This window comes from Hypanus sabinus, chromosome 10 (genome assembly GCF_030144855.1).
Source record: "Hypanus sabinus isolate sHypSab1 chromosome 10, sHypSab1.hap1, whole genome shotgun sequence".
Lineage (NCBI taxonomy): Eukaryota > Metazoa > Chordata > Chondrichthyes > Myliobatiformes > Dasyatidae > Hypanus > Hypanus sabinus.
This window is the reverse complement of record NC_082715.1, coordinates 29,563,983-29,583,506: the sequence shown is the minus strand read 5'-3', so window position 1 is coordinate 29,583,506 and position 19,524 is coordinate 29,563,983. Positions and strand designations below refer to the sequence as shown.

The window sequence follows — 19,524 nt, the reverse complement described above, 5'->3', positions numbered from 1 at the left end:
TCTTCTCTTCGTGATTTTTATAAAAGACCTGGATGACAAAGTGGAGGGAGGGGTTGGTAAATCTGCTGATGACACAAAGGTTTTGGATGATGTGGAGGGCTGTCAGCGGTTACAGTGAGACATGAATAGGATGCAAAACTGGACTGAGAAGTGGCAGATGGAGTTCAACCCAGATAAGTACAACATAGCTAATTTTGGTAGGTCAAATATGATGGCAGAATACAGTATTAATGGTAAGGTTCTTGGCAGTGTGGAGGATCAGAGGAACCTTGGGATCTGAGTCCATTGACACTCAAAGCTGCTGCACAGTTTGACTCTGTGGTTAAGAAGGCATACAATGTATTGCCCTTTATCAACCATAGGATTGCCTTCAAGAGCTGAGAGTTAATGTTACAGCTATATAGGACCCTGGTCAGGCCCCACTTGGAGTACTGCGCTCAGTTCTGGTCACTTTACTATAGGAAGGATGTGGAAAATATAGAAAGCGTGCAGAGGAGATTTACAAAGATGTTGCCTGGATTGGGGAGCATGCCTTATGAAAATAGGTTGAGTGAACTTGGCCTTTTCTCCTTGGAGCGACAGAGGATGAGAGGTGACCTGATAGAGTTTTATAAGATAATGATATGCACATGGAGCTTAGGAAAATAGAGGGCTATGTTTAACCCAAGGTAATTTCTAAAGTAAGTACGTGTTTTGGCACAGCATTGTGGGCCATAGGGCCTGTATTGTGCTGGAGGTTTTCTGTGTTTCTAAGAGCATTAAGTAACCAGATAAATTTTTAAAGTTTTAGTCAAATAACTCATCTCCATGTCATCTCCAGAAATATTTTATTTATCATTGGTGACACTGCTTCACATTCCATAGCTTTTAACATATTGCATTTAAGTGTCTTGATAGCGTATGAACCAATGTCTCTGATCTCTAGATAATAATTCAATAATAGAACCACTATGTGATTTTAGGTTAATTTTCTTATAATTTCACATTTACTTCATTATTTCCAGCAAATTAAATGCCACATTCTTTCTGCATTCTTTCTGGCTAAATGAATGGCATTCAGTTCCATATTCCATCTCAGATGAACACTTTGGGTAACATGAATATATGCACTGAATGTCTACAGTATGAAGAAGTGGGAGAGGATGGACAGAATTAAAGTTGGTTAAAACTTGAGTTAACAACCTCTCTAGTGCATGTTTGTGTTCACCTAGAATGATGAAATGAAAAACTCTGTTCATAAACTGTCATTATTTATGTAAGAAATCAATAATTATAATCATTAATCTGTCAGGCAATACATAGGAGTTTCTGGATTATGCCAAGCCATACACTGACTAGAGTGTAGCCAATCAGTTTGGATGGGGATACCATAATAATCCCTTTGACAAATATCTGTTAAACCAGGCTATGTCTAATATCAGTCTATTATTTAAATTTGAGAATGTGCTGATGAAGCTACAATGCAAAAAAAAAGATAAACCAGAGATTAGTTTCTGGGCAATAATCTTTTGTTCGATTTTCAAAGTTCTTGTTTAGTAAGATGGAATTCCTGAATTTGTGAGTCAAGGCATCTAACAAGTTGCTATTCGGCATTGATATACCCTATGAGGTATACTTTCTATATTGTGACTTCATTCCTAAATTTAGAGGAAGACAACACCACTGTGCCCATTGTCAGTAATCTGTCATTTTAAATTTTAACTTTTGCTTTTTGTTTCTCTAGTCTGCCAGTTGGTGAACAATGAAATTCAATGTACATGCATCAGTGAATTTACTTGGAACTCAACATTTTGTAGAACGTACGGTTCTTGCAGTGCAAATACTACAGCAGACCAGACCTGTACATGCATCAGAGCCTACCCAGTAGAACGGCAATTCTGTGATCTGACACCCACAGTAATAACACCCACACAAAGTACATCAACAAGTACATCAACATCAACAAGTACATCATCATCAACAAGTACATCAACGTCAATAGGTACGTCATCATCAACAAGTACATCAACGTCAACAAGTACATCATCATCAAGTACATCATCATCAACAAGTACTTCAACGTCAATAGGGACGTCATCATCAACAAGTACATCAACGTCAATAGGTACGTCATCATCAACAAGTGCATCAACGTCAACGTCTCTCAGTACTCTGGGATGTCGTCCCTCTGGTCCAGGTGGCTTATCCACATCAGGGCCTTTGAATTTGCCTCTCACTTTTTCCTTTGTATTAGCAATGGCACTCACTCCTGCTCCCTGACACTCAGGGATCTCTGCCACACTATTAGTCTTCAACAGTGAAGACAGCAAAGTACCCATTGCATTCATCTGCAATTTATTTGTCCCCCATTAAAACCTCACCAGCACCATTTTCCAGTGGTCCAATAACAACTCTCACCTCCCTTTTACTCTTTATATAACTGACAAAACTTTCAGTATCCTGCTTTATATTATTGTCTAGTTTGCCCTCATTTTTCATCTTTTCCCTTATAGCTTTTTTAGTTGCCTTTTAGTAGATTTTAAAAGCTTCCCAATCATACAACGTCCCACTTACTTTTGCTACATTATATGCTCTTTCCTTTGTTTTTATGCAATCCTTAACTTCCTTTGTCAGCCATTGTTGCCTAGCCCTGCCATTTGAGAACATTTTCTCAGTGGGACATATCTATCCTGCACGTTGTGATTTATTCCCAGAAACTTCAGTCAGCTCTGCTCTCCTGTCATGCCCGCCAGCATCCTCCTCCAATCCACCTCGGCAAACTCCTCCCTCATGCCTCTGTAATTCCCTTTATTTCATTGCAATACTGACACAGGTGAGTTATACTACCTCTCACATTCTTCTTCCCCTTCATGTGCCTTGCGTGTTACACCATCTTGGCGATCATGGCTCTCTACATCGAGCGATCCCTTGCAGTGTCGATGATATCTCGCACACTTAGATCTGTTAGTTCTTTCACAGTGTCCATATATTTTCTTCTTACTTCTCAAATTGCAGTATAAATTAAATTATATTATGATCACTGCCTCCTAAGGATTCCTTTACATGAATCTCTCTAATAAGAACTGGGTTACTACACAACACCCAGTCTAAGATGGCCTTTTCCTGAGTAGGCTCAAGTACAAGCTGCTCTAAAAAGCCATCTTGCAGGCATTCAGCAAATTCCCTCTCTTGTGATCTGTTACAAATCTGATTTTCCCAATCCCCATGGATATTGAAGTCCCCCATTACAATTGTATCATTACCCTAATTACATGCCTTTTCCAACTCCCTTGGCAATCTTTGTCCCACATTTTGGCTACATAAGAAATAGGAGCAGGAGTAGGCCAACTGGCCCATTGAGCTGGCTCAGCCGTTCAATAAGTTCATGGCCGATCACCTCCACCTACCTGCCTTTCCCCATAACCCTTAATTCCCCTACGATGCAAGAATCTATCCAACTTTGTCTTTAATATATTTACTGAGGTACTTGTTGGAATTTAGAAGAATGAGGGGGAATCTAATTGAAACCTATCAAATGTTCAAAGGCCTAGGTAAAGTGGATGTGGAGAGTGAGGAAGGAGGCATGGCTGCATTTCATTCTGAGAAAGGAAGTGGGTCAGATATTCCAAGTTTCAGTAAGGAACACATTGAAGATAGAAATCATAATGCCATAAAATTTAAAGAAGCCTTGGAAAAAGAGACGGTGCAATCAACAAAAAATGATTAATTAGAGGAAGGCCATTTTCAATGGGATGATAGTGGATCTGCCAGTTAAACCTGAACCAAAAGTTGACAGGCAGGCTAAACCATAACTGAACAATCACCAACATTAAAGAGATGGCTCTGGTGCCACTTATTCACTCTTCCATGAGATATAAAAACATTAACAAACAAATCCAGAGCTCCCAGGATGATGTAAGAGATACTGAGGATGAGAAAGTTCAAAAAAGATGGTGGAAGACAAGTACGCCAATGAGAATCAAAATGGTTACATAGAAATCAGAAGGACGTTGTAAATGGCAGCAAGATATAAACAGGCTGGTGAAAAAGGCAGATGAAATTTACTGTGGAGAAATGTGAGATGATGAATTTAGGTGGGAAGGTTGAAAAGAAGCAAAATGGTTTTAAAAGGGGAACAGAGCAGAGGGACCTGGTGTGTGGGTGCATAGATCGGTGAAAGAGCAGGTTGAATTGAATTGAATCGACTATATCTTACATCCTTCACATTCATAAGGAGGAAAACACTTTACATTACGTCTCCATCTAAATGTGCAATTTATAGTAGTTTGTAATAAATAGAATGTACAACAGGGCAGTCAATATAGCATAGAGATACAATTGTATCAGTGTGAATTAATTAGTTTATAGTCCTTGTGGAAGAAGCTGTCCCAGAGCCCGTTGATCCTGGCCATATTAAGTGGTTAATATGCCATACATAATTTTGGGCCTTATCAAAGCAGAATTAAAAAAGAAAAGTCCTGCTGAATCCTTATAAAAGTAGAGGTCAACCCTTGAATGGATATTGCATTCAATTCTGCTCATCTCATTACAGGAAAGATTTTAAGAGTGAGTCCAGAATAGATTTAAGAGCACTGTTCCTGGGAGAAAGAAATTGTTTTACAAAGCAGAGGAGAGAGGCTCAGGCTGCTTTCTTTGGGTAAAAAGGTAGATGACAAGAAGTATATAGAATGATAAGGGGTCTGGACAGAATGGAAAGTGGCAGGGTCTACCTGCTGGTGGAGGCATGAAGACCAGAGATCATTGGTAAAGAAAGTGGAAGAAAATTAGGAGTGGCATGAGGAAGAACTTCTTTTGCACAATACATGGAATTTACAATACAGGGGCTGCGGACACAGAAGAGGCATGCTCCCTAGTGACCTTCATTATAAAATAATAAATAGTTAAGAAAAAAAATGGAAAACTGCAGAAAAAGGGCCAGGGAGTGAAGCTGTTGAATTGTTCTGGTAGATGGTACAGACATAATGTACTGAATGACCTACCTCAGTGACTCTATGAAGTTGATCAATTCTTGGGCATGAGGAGAATATGCGGACAATACAGGAAAATGAAGCTGAAATGGACATTCATGCTAAATGATAGACCAGTTCTGAAGGGCCATGTAGCCGTCTCCTGCTTCGGTTTCTTATTTTCCCATTTTTCTGTAAAATGCTTAAAATTCCTGCTTCATAATATGTGTACATGTACAATATCTACACTTTTGAAGATCACTGAGAACCACATTCCATTCTGTGTCCTCTCAATGAACATCGGGAGTACATCACACACATGCTAATGAGATTGGCACAAAGCACATTAATAGTTTGCTTTTAGATTCAAATGAAAATTCTCTGCACCAGTTTCCTTGTATTCTCTCAGCTGTATTTTTGGAAGCTAACAGGTGTCGGAATAACTTGTATGTCTGCATCATTTCTGAGTCAGGTGTATTTCATCTGTCTGCTAAAACCAGGTTCTTCACTGATATTTTCTAGGACAAAGTATCATAAGACCAGAAGACATAAGAGTAGAATTATACCTTTTGGCCTATCGAGTCTGCTCCACCATTTGATCATGGCGGATCCATTTCTCTCTCAACACCATTCTCCTGCCTTTTTTCCACAACCTTTCCTGCCCTGACTTATCAAGAATCTATCAACCTCTGCCTTAAATATACTTAATAACCCGGCCTCCACAGCCACCAGTGGCAACAAATTACATTGATACACCACCCTCTGGCTAAAGAAATTCCTCCTGCTTTCCTTTTCAAATGGGCATCCCTTTCTTTTGAGGTTGTGCGGTCTGATCCTAGATTTCACTAGAATGGGAAACATTCTGCACTTAAGGACATAAGAAATAGGAGCAGGTGATGGCCATCTGATCCGCCGAGCCTGCTCCGCTGTTCAATAAGATCATGGCTGATCTGACCATGGATTCATTCCACCTACCTGCCTCTTCTCATAACCCTTAATTCCCCTACTATAAAAATCTATCCAACATTGTCCTTGTCAGAGCGCTCAACCTCAAAATAGAGGGCTGTACAATTAGAGACCATGGGTTAAGGGTGAAAGGTGTATTGTTTAAGGGGAACATGAGAAGAAACTTCTTTAACTCGGAGAGTGGTGAGAGTGTGGAGCAAGCTGCCAGTGCAAGTAGTGGATACGATTTCGATTTTAATGTTTAAGAGAAATTTGAGGAGGTAAATGGACCTTCGGGGTATGGAGGACTATAGTCCATGTGCAGGTCGATGGGAGTTGGCAGATTAAATGGTTTGGCATGGACCAGATGGGCAGAAGGGCTTGTTCATGTACTGTACTCTATGACTCTATGAACTTTTTGAAAAATAGCAACTGTATTTTCTTGTAGAATACTGAATAGTACAATCATAAAAATTTATTATAAACTACAGTAATTGCAAAATATTGCACACCTTTTATAGTTGAAATAATAAAATGGTTAATAATACATATCTGTTACAGAAAGTAAAACATATGCATTGATTATTGAAAATCTGATCTTCACTAATGAACTGAAAAATTCTTCCTCGGCCGAGTATAAAAGTCGTTCAGCAGAATTCACTTCATTGGTATGTAACTGAGTGAATAACATTCTGAACTCTGAAAGGATATAATGTGCTGCTGATGATAAGTATTGACCTTCAGGTTTATATAACAAATACAACAGAGTTTGCAGATGCTGGAAAATCAGAGTAACACACACAAAATGCTGGAGGAACTCAGCAGGTTAGGCAGCATCTATGGAAATAAAGAAAAGATTGACGTTTCAAGCCTAGACCCTTTATGAAGGCAAAAGAATTTCTGCCTTAGGCCCAGGCTAACATGTTGAAGTACAATCTTTAATAAAGATAATAAAGTCTCTGGGCAGCTAAGGAAGAAAATGGAATTTCTGGCATTATCCAATACAAATTTTTGTATTATTTTTAAAAGAATTGATTTGACACCAATTTGTGGGAAGAGTGAATTCTGTTAATGTAGGAAACACTCAGGAAGTATTTGGAGAGGATCACTTGCTGCTTCAAATAACAATGATGCATAGATTATTGTATATTGGCTCAAGATTTCCTTTAACCCGTTTGTTGCCTGAATTACTGGTGTCCTACTGACTAAATGTGTTCTTAATGATAACAGAGGTCTCAGGCACTGACAGAGATCTGCTAGTAGTTTCTCCATCATCAGGGTTAGGAAAATGTGGAAGTTTGCCCACCATCACAGGACCATTTAAATGAGTCTGCCATGAACAGCACTGAGAGCAGTTGCACGACTGTGCAGGAGTTTAGAAAGGGCTTGTTTACACCTGCTTATACAGGAATCCTGAACTTCTGCTGAGTGACAAGGCTAAGATGAAGGAGTTCCAACCATTATTTTCCTCATGTATGTGTTTTGATATGACTGTCCAAAATCAAAATATTGAAGTTGATACAGATTTTGAAGAAAGACACAAACTATCAGAAATGTATGGAGGAGCAGGCAGTGTCTATGAAAAGAAAAATGGAATTAACATTTCTACACCAAACTTGCTGCTTACTCTGTTGACTATTTCCATGTTTCTTTTTGTATTCTATGTGATTGACCAACTTAGAATGTTAAAAGAAAGTTTAACAGGAATTCAGTAACATGAATATTTCTGACACAAGAGACTTTATTGCAAAATATGTATGTATAGCAATATCTTATTTTTAACATGAGTGACAAAACTGACTTACTACTAGAGAATATTTGTCTTGGTCTTTTTGTACCTCAGGTCTTGATAATATCTATGGTTTACTCTTTCATTCTCTTGTGAGTGAGATGCTCATTTTAAGCCCCATGAAAGAACCTACTTCAAACTGAAACAAATTCTTGTCAAAATTAGTAGAAAATCCATCCTACATTATTTGCAACTATGATTGAATTCTCAGTTATTTGATATGATTTTATTGGTATTAAGTCATTATGAATGCTGTACCAATGTTTTTTTCAAATGGTGTGTTTATTCACTTGAAAAAAGTTCTTCAAACCAAAGTGAAGAATTGGTTCAGCAACCAGAGATAATTTCTTCAAAGTCAAGCTATTCCTAGCGGTTATGTTAATCCAAATGTAAGTATTTTTGAGAATAAGTGATGTGCCTAGGAGTCAAAAATTATCTTATAATATACGAATCAGCGGATCTCTCATACTTTTACTTCGCAAATCCATTAACACTGCAATAGATATGTAATGAAGGGTGGAGGTTCAGAAATGGCAGAAGCACACCTTCGTATATTAAGACAGTGTACAAGGCAGCATTATGACGTTAATCCCATTGAGAAACTATCCAGATGCAAGTAGTGTTCAAAGAAGAACTCTGAGATACATAATGTATCCAGATTTTGTAGCCAAAATAATAGTAGGCCAAGTGAAACTTGTTATTTTTAGGTAGATGGTACAGCAATTTTAAGTAAGCCTCAGATTATTTATGAAACTGAAACATCCAAAGGCTGTAGTTCAGGATGTACTGCTTTGTAAAACTTAAAACAACACCGCACCGTCTGCTACATCATCGCAATGCATTCAGACCTATGATGTCTGAAACAAAAGAGTATTAAATTCAGCATAGAGGGATAATCCTTGTCGATTTCTGGTTAAGCATCCTCTCAATTATCCTGTTATTGAAAATTAACCATTAAAAGTGGGCAGTTTCACTTATTTGTGTTTAATTGCTGTAATTTTATATTGTGTAAATGGTAAAATTGTACTTTAACTTTTTTAAAACTTTTCCTTCCTGTTCTTGTCATCTCAATCTATTTTCTCCTTTCTTTAATTCCCCTTCTGCTCTTGATTGACATTTGAATTACTCCCTCTATTCACTCCTCATTATTGCACTTACTTTTACGGACCAGACAGATATTCAATGTTTCTTCAAATGTTATTTATTTCATTGCCTGCATTTTAGCAATATGCCTTGCAAAAAGAAACATAAACAGCAACTATATATGGAAACGCCTAACCAACAGCAAACAGCTTCAGCTGCCATTGAAATTAGTAGCAATTTAGAATATTAACGTGGATTTTATTTTACACATGTTAATATAGTAAAATTGTGTAACTTCTGTTTTTTCTGTTTTTGAAAATGTGTTCTTTTTATATTTCTATCCTTTCCTCAGCTTAATAAAGCATACAGAAAGGTGGATCAAAGCGCTTTCGTAAAAGTTTTGGGATTCTCGTAAGTGAAGTATTTAGAGAGTAGATATTTATTTAGTTTTAAAGAGTTAATGGCAAACTACAGAAAGCCTGATTAATAGGAGGGAACTGCAAAATGCACAAGAAACAATGAAATATTTCTGGAACGTTTACATGGGGCTAGTTTTCATCCTTATAATCATTTTACCTTATAATATCTGATGTCTGATCTTATAATATCTAGATATCTGATGGATAGGGGAATCAAGGGATATGGGGACAAGGCAGGGACTGGGTATTGATAGTGAATGATCAGCCATGATCTCAGAATGGCGGTGCAGACTCAAGGGGCAGAATGGTCTACTTCTACACCTATTGTCTATTGTCTATAATCCTTATAATCAACATTAACCCGGCAGTTATTTAAAAAAAAACAAGAGACTTTATAGGCACATTTGAATTGCTTCCAGAAGTGAGTAGGGTACCTGTGCACCACAATCTAGGTAATTTTATATACTCTCCAGACTCTTCATAGAGTGCAGTCTGAGCACCACCTCAGGCTGGTTTCCACATGCAAATACACCTACTCTTCATGTCTTAGGGGTGGGGTTGGGGATTCAACCTTAGTAACTGTGTATAAAATAAATGCATGGTGGCACACGGGGCCAACTGTAGCGGCTGTTAGTGTTCATGAGATATGAAACCTAGGGATCAACCAGCATCTTGCACCTGCCAGTGAAGGAGAAGTGTTGGAATAAAAATGTGACTCTGCACCAGTTGTTTTGGGAAGGGAGAACTCAGGTTGAATTGGATATTACAGTAGCCCAAGACACATTGTAAGTGCACCAATGGTCACAATATGAATGAAAAGTTCAAACAAACAGCTTTTGTATTTGCTTCAGTTCAAGTTACATTTTCCCTTCATTTAAATTATCTTCTGAATACCAGAAATTAATAAGACTTGGCAACCAGCATTGCTGGGATAAAGTTGATGGAAATTATGTCAGATGACATATTCTCAATACTGGAATGTACTGCAAGCATTGAGCGGGCAGCAGAGTCCGTGGAAGCAGAGTCCTGGGCTTTGGCTAAGTGGGCTTCGGCGTAAGGGGACTTCGGTAAGCTTGTGTGATTGCTCGCTGAGGGGAAGAAGGTAAGGTCACTAGGTGCTTTTTAGACATTCTATTAATCCAGTTCAGGTATGGGGGAGACAGTCAGAGCAGTGGTGTGCTCCGTATGCAGTATGTGGGAGGTCAGGGTCAACACAGTTGTCCCTGATGACCACACGTGCAAAAGGTGCGTCCAGCTGCAGCTCCTATCAGACCGAGTTAGGGAGTTGGAGCAGGAGCTGGATGAACTACGGATCATTCGGGAGGTGGAGGCAGAGGTAGATAGGAGATAGGAGTTATCAGGAGGTAGTCACACCAAAAAACCAAGAAGTAGGCAGATGGGTGACGGTCCAGAGAGGCAGGGGGAGCAGGCAGAGCGAGCAGAGCACCCCTGCAGCCATTCCCATTAACAATAAGTATACCGTACTGGATACTGTTGATGGGGATGACCTACCAGGAATGAGTTGTAGTGGTCCTGCCTCTGGCACAGAGGTTGAACCCTCAACTAGAAAGGGGAGGAGGGAAGAGAAGAGAGCGATAGTTTTAGGGGACTCTATAGTTAGGGGGGCAGATAGGAGATTTTGTGGGGCAGATCGGGAGTCTCGGATGGTATGTTGCCTCCCTGGTGCCAGGGTCCGGGACATCTCAGATCGGGTGCAGGCTATTCTTGAGAGTGAGGGCATGAACCCAGATGTAGTGGTCCATGTAGGGACCAATGATGTAGGTAAGGTGAGTGAGGGGGTCCTGCTTAGAGAGTTCAGGGAGTTAGGAGTGAAGCTGAAAGGCAGGACCTCCAGAGTGACAATCTCGGGATTGCTACCTGTGCCACGAGCGAGTGAGGCGAAGAATAGAATGATTATGCACATTAATACGAGGCTGAGAGCATGGTGCAGGAAGGAAGGGTTCAGGTTTTTGGATAATTGGTCTTTGTTCCAGGGACATTGGGATCTGTTTCGAAGGGACGGTCTACATCTGAACCGAAGGGGTACTAACATTCTTGCAGGAGTGTTTGCCAGTGCTGCTCGGGGGGGTTTAAACTAGATGTGCAGGGGGCAGGGATCCAGATCCAGAGGGTTGGTCAGAAGGTGCATGGGGTTAAATGTGTACAAGGTTTGGGTGATCTTGAGAAGGTCATCAAAATTCAGGGTGCAATTTGCCCGATGGAAGTTCAAGGAGCTGGGTTAGTGTTTTAAGCAAAGAGAGGAGGAATGGGCTAAGAATTCTATACTTGAATGCGCGTAGTGTCAGAAATAAGACAGATGAGCTTGAAGCTCAGATGAAAATGGGGAACTACGATATTGTTGGGATAATGGAGACATGGCTGCAAGGGGATCAGGCCTGGGAATTGAGTGTACCAGGGTATACGTGCTATCGTAGAGACAGAAATATGGGAAGAGGGGGTGGGGTGGCCCTGTTGGTGAGGAATGAGATTCAGTCCATAGCAAGAGGTGACTTGGGAACAGGGGAAGTAGAGTCTGTGTGGATTGAGCTGAGGAACAGTAAGGGTAAAAAGACCCTAATGGGTGTTGTGTACAGGCCCCCAAACAGTAGCGTGGATATTGGGTACAAGTTGATTAGGGAGTTAACATTGGCATGTGCTAAAGGTAATGCAGTCGTTATGGGAGATTTCAACATGCAGGTGGACTGGGAGAATCAGGTAGGTGCTGGACCCCAGGATAGGGAGTTTGTGGAGTGTCTAAGGGATGTATTTTTGGAACAGCTTGTGCTTGAGCCAACCAGGAATGAGGCTATTTTGGACTTGGTGATGTGTAATGAACAGGAATTGATAAGTGATCTTGAAGTAAAGGAGCCATTAGGAAGTAGTGATCATAACATGATAAGTTTTTATCTACAATTTGAGAGGGATAAGGGCAGATCAGAGGTGTCAGTGTTGCAATTAAATAAAGGAGACTACGGAGCCATGAGGGATGAGCTGGCCAAAGTTAAATGGGCGGATGCCCTGGCAGGAAAGACAGTGGATCAGCAGTGGCAGATATTCTTGGGCATAATACAAAAGATGCAAATGCAGTTCATTCCAATGAGAAGGAAGGATTCAAAGAGGAGGAAGGGGCCACAGTGGTTGACAAAGGAAGTCAGAGATTGTATAGCATTAAAGAAAAAGAAGTATGTCAGGGCTAAGATGAGTGGGAATACAGATGATTGAGAAAGTTTTAAGAAACAGCAGATCTTAACTAAAAAAGCAATACGGAGAGAAAAAATCAGGTATGAGCTCAGTCTAGCCAGGAATATAAAAGGGGATAGCAAAAGCTTTTTTAGCTATGTGAAGAGAAAGAAGATAGTTAAGAACAATGTTGGCCCCTTGAAGAATGAATTGGGAGAAATTGTTATGGGAAACGAAATGGCAACAGAATTTAATGCATACTTTAGATCTGTCTTCACCAGGGAGGACACAAGCAATCTCCCAGATGTATAGATGGGCCAGGGTCATAAGATATCAGAGGAATTGAGACAGATTGACATTAGGAAAGAAACTGTGATGAGTAGACTGGTAGGACTGAAGGCTAATAAATCCCCGGGTCCAGATGGTCTGCATCCGAGGGTTCTAAAAGAGGTGGCTCAGGAAATTGCGGATGCATTGGTAATCATTTTCCAATGTTCCTTAGATTCAGGATCAGTTTCTGAAGATTGGAGAGTGGCTAATGTTGTCCCACTTTTCAAGAAGGGAGGGAAGGAGAAAACAGAGAACTATCGCCCTGTTAGCCTAACGTCAGTCATGGGGAAGATGCTTGAGTCCATTATTAAGGACGAAATAGTGGCACATCTAGATGGCAGAAATAGGATTAGGCCGAGCCAGCATGGATTTACCAAGGGCAAATCATGCTTGACTAATCTGTTGGAGTTTTTTGAGGGTGTAACAAGGATGTTAGACGAGGGTAACCCAGTAGATGTTGTGTACCTAGATTTTCAGAAGGCATTCGATAAGGTGCCACATGGGAGATTGGTGAGTAAAATCAGAGCTCATGGCATTGGGGGCAGGGTTTCAACATGGATAGAAAACTGGTTGGCAGATAGAAAGCAAAGGGTAGCAGTGAATGGGTGTTTCTCAGACTGGCTGGAGGTGACTAGTGGGGTACCACAGGGCTCTGTATTGGGACCACAGCTCTTTACGATTTATGTCAATGATTTAGATGAGGGCATTGAAAACTATATCAGCAAGTTTGCTGATGATACTAAACTGGGTGGCAGTGTGACATGCGAAGAGGACGTTAGGAGAATACAGGGAGACTTGGATAGGCTGAGTGAGTGGGCAAATACTTGGCAGATGTCATTCAATGTGAATAAATGTGAAGTTATCCACTTTGGAAGCTGGAACAAGAGGGCAGAGTATTGTCTGAACGGTGTCGAGTTAGGTAAGGGAGAAATGCAAAGAGACCTAGGAGTCCTAGTTCACCAGTCAATGAAGGTGAATGAGCAAGTGCAACAGGCAGTGAAGAGGGCAAATGGAATGTTGGCCTTTGTTACAAGGGGAATTGAATACAAGAGCAAGGATGTTCTTTTGCATTTGTACAGGGCCCTGGTGAGACCACACCTGGAATATTGTGTACAGTTTTGGTCTCCAGGTTTAAGGAAGGACATTCTGGCAATTGAAGAAGTGCAGCGTAGATTCACTAGGTTGATTCCTGGGATGGCAGGGCTGTCTTACGCAGAGAGATTGGAGAGATTGGGCTTGTACACGCTGGAATTGAGGAGATTGAGAGGGGATCTGATTGAAACGTTTAAGATAATTAAAGGATTTGATAGGATTGAGGCAGGAAATATGTTCCAGATGTTGGGAGAGTCCAGTACCAGAGGGCATGGATTGAGAATAAGAGGTCAGTTATTTAAAACAGAGTTGAGGAAGAGCTTCTTCTCCCAGAGGGTTGTGGAGGTGTGGAATGCACTGCCTCGGAAGACGGTGGAGGCCAATTCTCTGGATGCTTTCAAGAAGGAGCTGGATAGATATCTGATGGATAGGGGAATCAAAGGATATGGGGACAAGGCAGGGACTGGGTATTGATAGTGAATGATCAGCCATGATCTCAGAATGGCGGTGCAGACTCGAGGGGCCGAATGGTCTACTTCTGCACCTATTGTCTATTATTGTCTATAAATCCCTGTCACTTTTGAGTGAAGGAGACTTTGAATCACTAGGACAAAAAGTCTTTTGCATCTCCAGATTTACATTTTGAAGAGAGAAACCAGGATCTAATTCTGTCTTAATTACTCCAAAACAGGCAGGGAAGTCATTCAATAGATTGGTATTGGGCTGTTCATCTGTTCTAATACTTTTTTTCTGCTTTTATTAATTCAGAAGTGGGAGCACCATTCTGGTTCATCAAGTATTCTCTAGCTTGTCTCTGACCGAAGATGTTGTGAAAGCAGTGGATGAGACTCTTTCTGAAGGAAACTACAGAACAAAGTTTTTACCAAGTAAGTAGATTTCTGAACAGTAAATTATGTCTTGACAAAGGGAAATTAACATTATCAATTAAGTTAGTATTGTATGACTCAATTGAACAGATGGCAACGCAATACAGGGGCTTTTGCACAGAATTGTAGGCATTTTATGTAGCACTGTACTGCTGCCACAAAAAAAACTAGCAACAAATTTCGTGACATATGAGAGTGATGAGAAAAAGAGCTTTGACCTGCGGCCAAACTGGACATTGGAAGTTTTGAAGGTAGCGGACATCAATCAGGTCCCCTGCCTGAGTATAAAAAGGCAGCAGCAGGTCATGATAGTGAAACAGAGCTTTGATCAGCGACCAATCAGCATTTGCGATTGATTGACAAGAGTTAATTAAAGGAAGGCAGGGATAGTGCAGAGGCTATTGTCACTGTGTCAGTCATCTGAGTGGACAGAGTCAGAGTGGTGACCATGAGGCTTTAGCTCTTCAACGCTTCAACAAAGAGAGGCTTCAGTAAAAAAAGAAAAGGAAAGAAAAGCTTGAGCTTAAGTTTTTTTCCCTTTTATATCTGCTCAGCTAGGAGAGTAGAGATGCCAGATAGGACAGTTGAATGCTCCTCTTGCAGAATGTATGAAGGCAGGGAGACCTCCAGTGTCCCTGACGACTACAACTGTGAGAAGAGCATCTAGCTGCGGCTTCTAACAATTCGCGCTAAGGAGTTGAAGCTGAAGTGCACAAAAACAGTGCAGGCATTACAATAAATAATAAACAGGACAGTAGGGCAAGGTGTCAGTCCAGGCTTCGGGTATTGAGGAGTCTGATAGCTTGGGGAAATAAACTGTTACATAGTCTGGTCGTGAGAGCCCGATTGCTTCGGAGCCTTTTCCCAGACGGCAGGAGGGAGAAGAGACTGTTTGAGGGGTGCATGGGGTCCTTCATAATGTTGTTTCCTTTGCGGATGCAGCGTGTAGTGTAAATGTCCGTGATGGCAGGAAGAGAGATCCCAACGATCTTCTCAGCCGACCTCACTATCCGCTGCAGGGTCTTGCGATCCGAGATGGTGCAATTTCCGAACCAGGCAGTGATGCAGTTGCTCAGGTTGCTCTCAATACAACGCCTGTAGAATGTGATGAGGATGGGGGGTGGGAGATGGACTTTCCTCAGCCTTCGCAAAAAGTAGAGACGCTGCTGGGCTTTCTTTGCTATGGAGCTGGTGTTGAGGGACCAGGTGAGATTCTCCGTCAGGTGAACACCCAAGAAATTTGGTGCTGTTTACGATCTCTACCGAGGAGCCATCGATGTTCAGCGGGGAGTGGTCGCTCTGTGCCCTCCTTAAACTTGGAGCCAAAACTGCAATGCATGTCCAATGCAGGTATCTGTCTTTTGCCACACCGGCTGATAGAAACTTTTGCCAGCATGAGCTAAAGCAGACAACTTAGTACAAATATTCCTCCAAGTACCTGTCTGTAAGATTAAAGAGGATTTTAGTTTCATGTCCGAGTAGCATAAGGCTGCAGTGTTAGCCCCTGGCATTGTCGTCTGAGGAGCATCAATTCTAGTTTAACACAAACAAGCCAACGTGGAAAGTACTGGGCAGGTGAATAATAAAGTATGAGAAACAGGAGCAAGACTAGGTCAACTCCGTCAAAGCCCTCTCTGCCAAGACAGAACTTATCAAATACACTCATGGAGTATGACATAAGCTTGGGGAAACTAGATTATTTACCTTTTGGAAAGCTATATAATTTTTCTTTCAACAGAAGACAAAATTCCATGCACTGATAGCGAATTTGGAACGACAAAATTTAATTCTACTGCAGAAATCCCCTGTATGGGAACGAAAGGTGTCAGGAGAAGAAGATGTGGAAAGAATGGGCAATATGAGGATGAACATGATTTCTGTCTAATACCTGAAATTCATCAACTTCTTGAGGTAGGTACTGCAAAGAATGTATTCAAATATAAGATTTAACCAAAATTCAAAGTCCAACGTAATTTTAAAAATCAAAATAGATATATGTCATTATATTCAACACTAGTATTCATTTTCTTGTGGGCATACACAATAAATCCAATAACCATTAACCATAACAGAATCAATGAAAGATTGCACCAGCTAGTCTATACAACCAGTGTGCAAAAGACAACAAACTGTTCAAATACAAAAGGAAAGAAGAAATAAAAATAATAATTATTATTATTATCAGCTAGAAAGAAACCAAAAAAGACAACAATGATGCTATGCAAGAAAACAATAGAGATGCAATCCACTGAAACACTGATGAAAAACAATTACTTCAACTGCTCCACAACTTGATAGCAGCAACAACAAACACAGATGTTGAACCTCAGCAGAATGCTGACAATGAAGCTGAGCTTACAGACAAAATTATCCTAATATTTAACAGAATATATGGGCATTGACCCAACAAAAATACCTTACATTCCAAAACAAAATACGACATCAAAGTTTGCAAAAATTCTTAATACTCTCAACAATATTATAATACCACAATATTTTGGAAAACTTGAAACATTTGAAAAACTACACACAATAACATACTGTGCAGCATTAATGGCACTTTAATATAATGACTCCAAGCTAGAGGCACTCATTAATAGAAACATCAAAATGGGAGAAAAGATTAAGAAACAAAATTGAAATCTTCAGAGCAGAAATAACCCACCTGATGGAGTATAAAATGGATAACCTGAGCAAGAAAATTAAGAGAAAAGCTAAGAAGATATTAAAGAAATATGAAGTCCACATAAGATATGATAATCTTAACAAAAGCATTTAAGAATTTAGAGAACAACACACACAAAATGCTGGTGGAACACAGCAGGCCAGGCAGCATCTAAAAGGAGAAGCACTGTCGATGTTTCAGGCCGAGACCCCTCATCAGAATTTAGAGATATGCTAAAACAAAAGCTTGGTGCATACAAAGCAAGACTTAATACACAAAATGTGCCAGTTGAAGAAAACAGAGTTATCAGTACAGAAACAATGAAAAGAGGTTTTACAGGACATTGAAACTAAATTTGATGTGCCAAAATATTACTAACCCTAGCCACAGAATTACCAACAAACACAGAGATGATGAACTTCTGGTCAAGCAGTGTGACACACAATGATGAAGTAAGCTAGATCAGGGAGGTAAAAGAGCACACTCATACAAATGGAGAAATGCAAACACCTGAAATTACAATGGATTTGCTAAAAGCAGTTATAAAAATACTTACAACTGGAGAAGTACAAGTAGTGGTAATATTTGTAATTATTGGTATAACAATTTACTTGCCTTCATCTGTACCTATCAATACATATCAAAAATTTTCTTAAAAATTCTGAAAACCTACCCAAATTTTTGAAAGAAGGTAAAGCATATCTCTTATCTAATGCAGAAATCACAAATTATCCATCAAATTATTGTCCTATTACTTATTTATAAACTATATATAAAATTGTAGCATCATGCATCTCGCAATGAATCACCACTCACGTAGATAATCACAATATACTTACATAAGAGCAGAAAGAGTGTCGTAAGGGTATGAAAGTATGTAAAGCATTTTCCTGGGAGACTCTCTAAGCCTGCAATGGTTCTGTCTACCTTTAAACCCACTTTCTAATGTACTGCATTGAAGGAAAATTGGGAATCAAATCCGAAACAACCAACTGAATTAGACCTTCTATATATGGACACATCTTCGTCAGTAAAGCTAAAACAATTAATTTGAACAGTAGAACTATTTTCTAAAGATATAAACATTAATTTTGAACTTGATACATGCACAGCATCAAACAGAAAGAAAGATGCAATAGAGCTGCTGGAATACAAAACAGAGCAGCGGGATACAATACAACCAATGGATGAATATTAAACATACAAGTATCTGGGATATCAACAAGCAAAGAAAATCGATCACAGAGCAATGTAAGAAAAACTTCCAACAGAATTTATTTCAAGGCTTAAGAAAATCTCTCAAACAGAGCTCAATAGTAAAAATATAATAAAGAAATATCCATATTAAAGTGTTCTTTTGATATAATACCTTGGTCAAAACTGAGCTGGCAAATTTACAAAGAAAAATAAGAAGAGAAATGACAAATTTTAGAAAGCACAATGCACATTTGAACACGTTTAGATTACCACTACCTAGGATAGAAAGAAAGGGAATGACAGATATAATAAATTTACACAACAGTTGTAAACAGCTTGTAAGCATCTACTTTCAGGATTCAGCACTCCACCCACTGCAATTCTGATCAGAAGTCCGCACCATTAAACTTCAATGAAAGCACAACCAAGAAAAATGAAGGAATTATAAATATAGAAGTAAAAATTAATCAATAGAAGAGCATGATCATGATCTCAGCAGATCAGATCTTGACAAGAAAGCATCAAATGCATGCCTCAGAGTTGGAGACCTCTTTCCAGAAACAGAAGGGATCCTTGTGGCAATGCAAGACCAGGTGGTTAAAACAAAAAACAATCTAAAATACATAATGAAAGACCAACACATACAAGACCATAAATGTAGAAAATGCCAAAAGAAACAGGAAACAATTCAATACATTACAGGACCCTGCATCAGTTCAACTCAATCTGATTACTTACACAGGCATAATCAAGTGGTAAACATAGTTCACCAAGATCTTGCTTTAAAATACAATCTCATAAAAGAAACTATACCTTACTATAAATACAAGACTAATCAAGTTTTAAATTCAGAGTCCTGCAAATTATATTATTCACCAATATGTTAGTGCAGTTCAGAAAATCCATAATAACCATTTGGATATAATAATACAGGATAAACAAGCAAGAACAATTTTACTTAATAGATCCACAAACATGAGAAAACTTGCGG

The 19,524-nt window shown here is 39.6% G+C and overlaps 1 protein-coding gene across 1 annotated transcript in view; it reads left to right on the top strand.

The window, feature by feature from the left end:
- The window catches only part of LOC132400537 (adhesion G protein-coupled receptor F4-like), a 116,654-nt gene that overhangs the window by 60,140 nt on the left and 36,990 nt on the right, over positions 1-19,524 (top strand). The window contains exons 6-10 of the mRNA XM_059981579.1: positions 1,724-2,104; positions 6,453-6,559; positions 9,116-9,174; positions 14,553-14,671; positions 16,410-16,582. Coding sequence (XP_059837562.1) covers positions 1,724-2,104; positions 6,453-6,559; positions 9,116-9,174; positions 14,553-14,671; positions 16,410-16,582 — 839 coding nt within the window. The remainder of the gene's footprint in view (positions 1-1,723; positions 2,105-6,452; positions 6,560-9,115; positions 9,175-14,552; positions 14,672-16,409; positions 16,583-19,524) is intronic.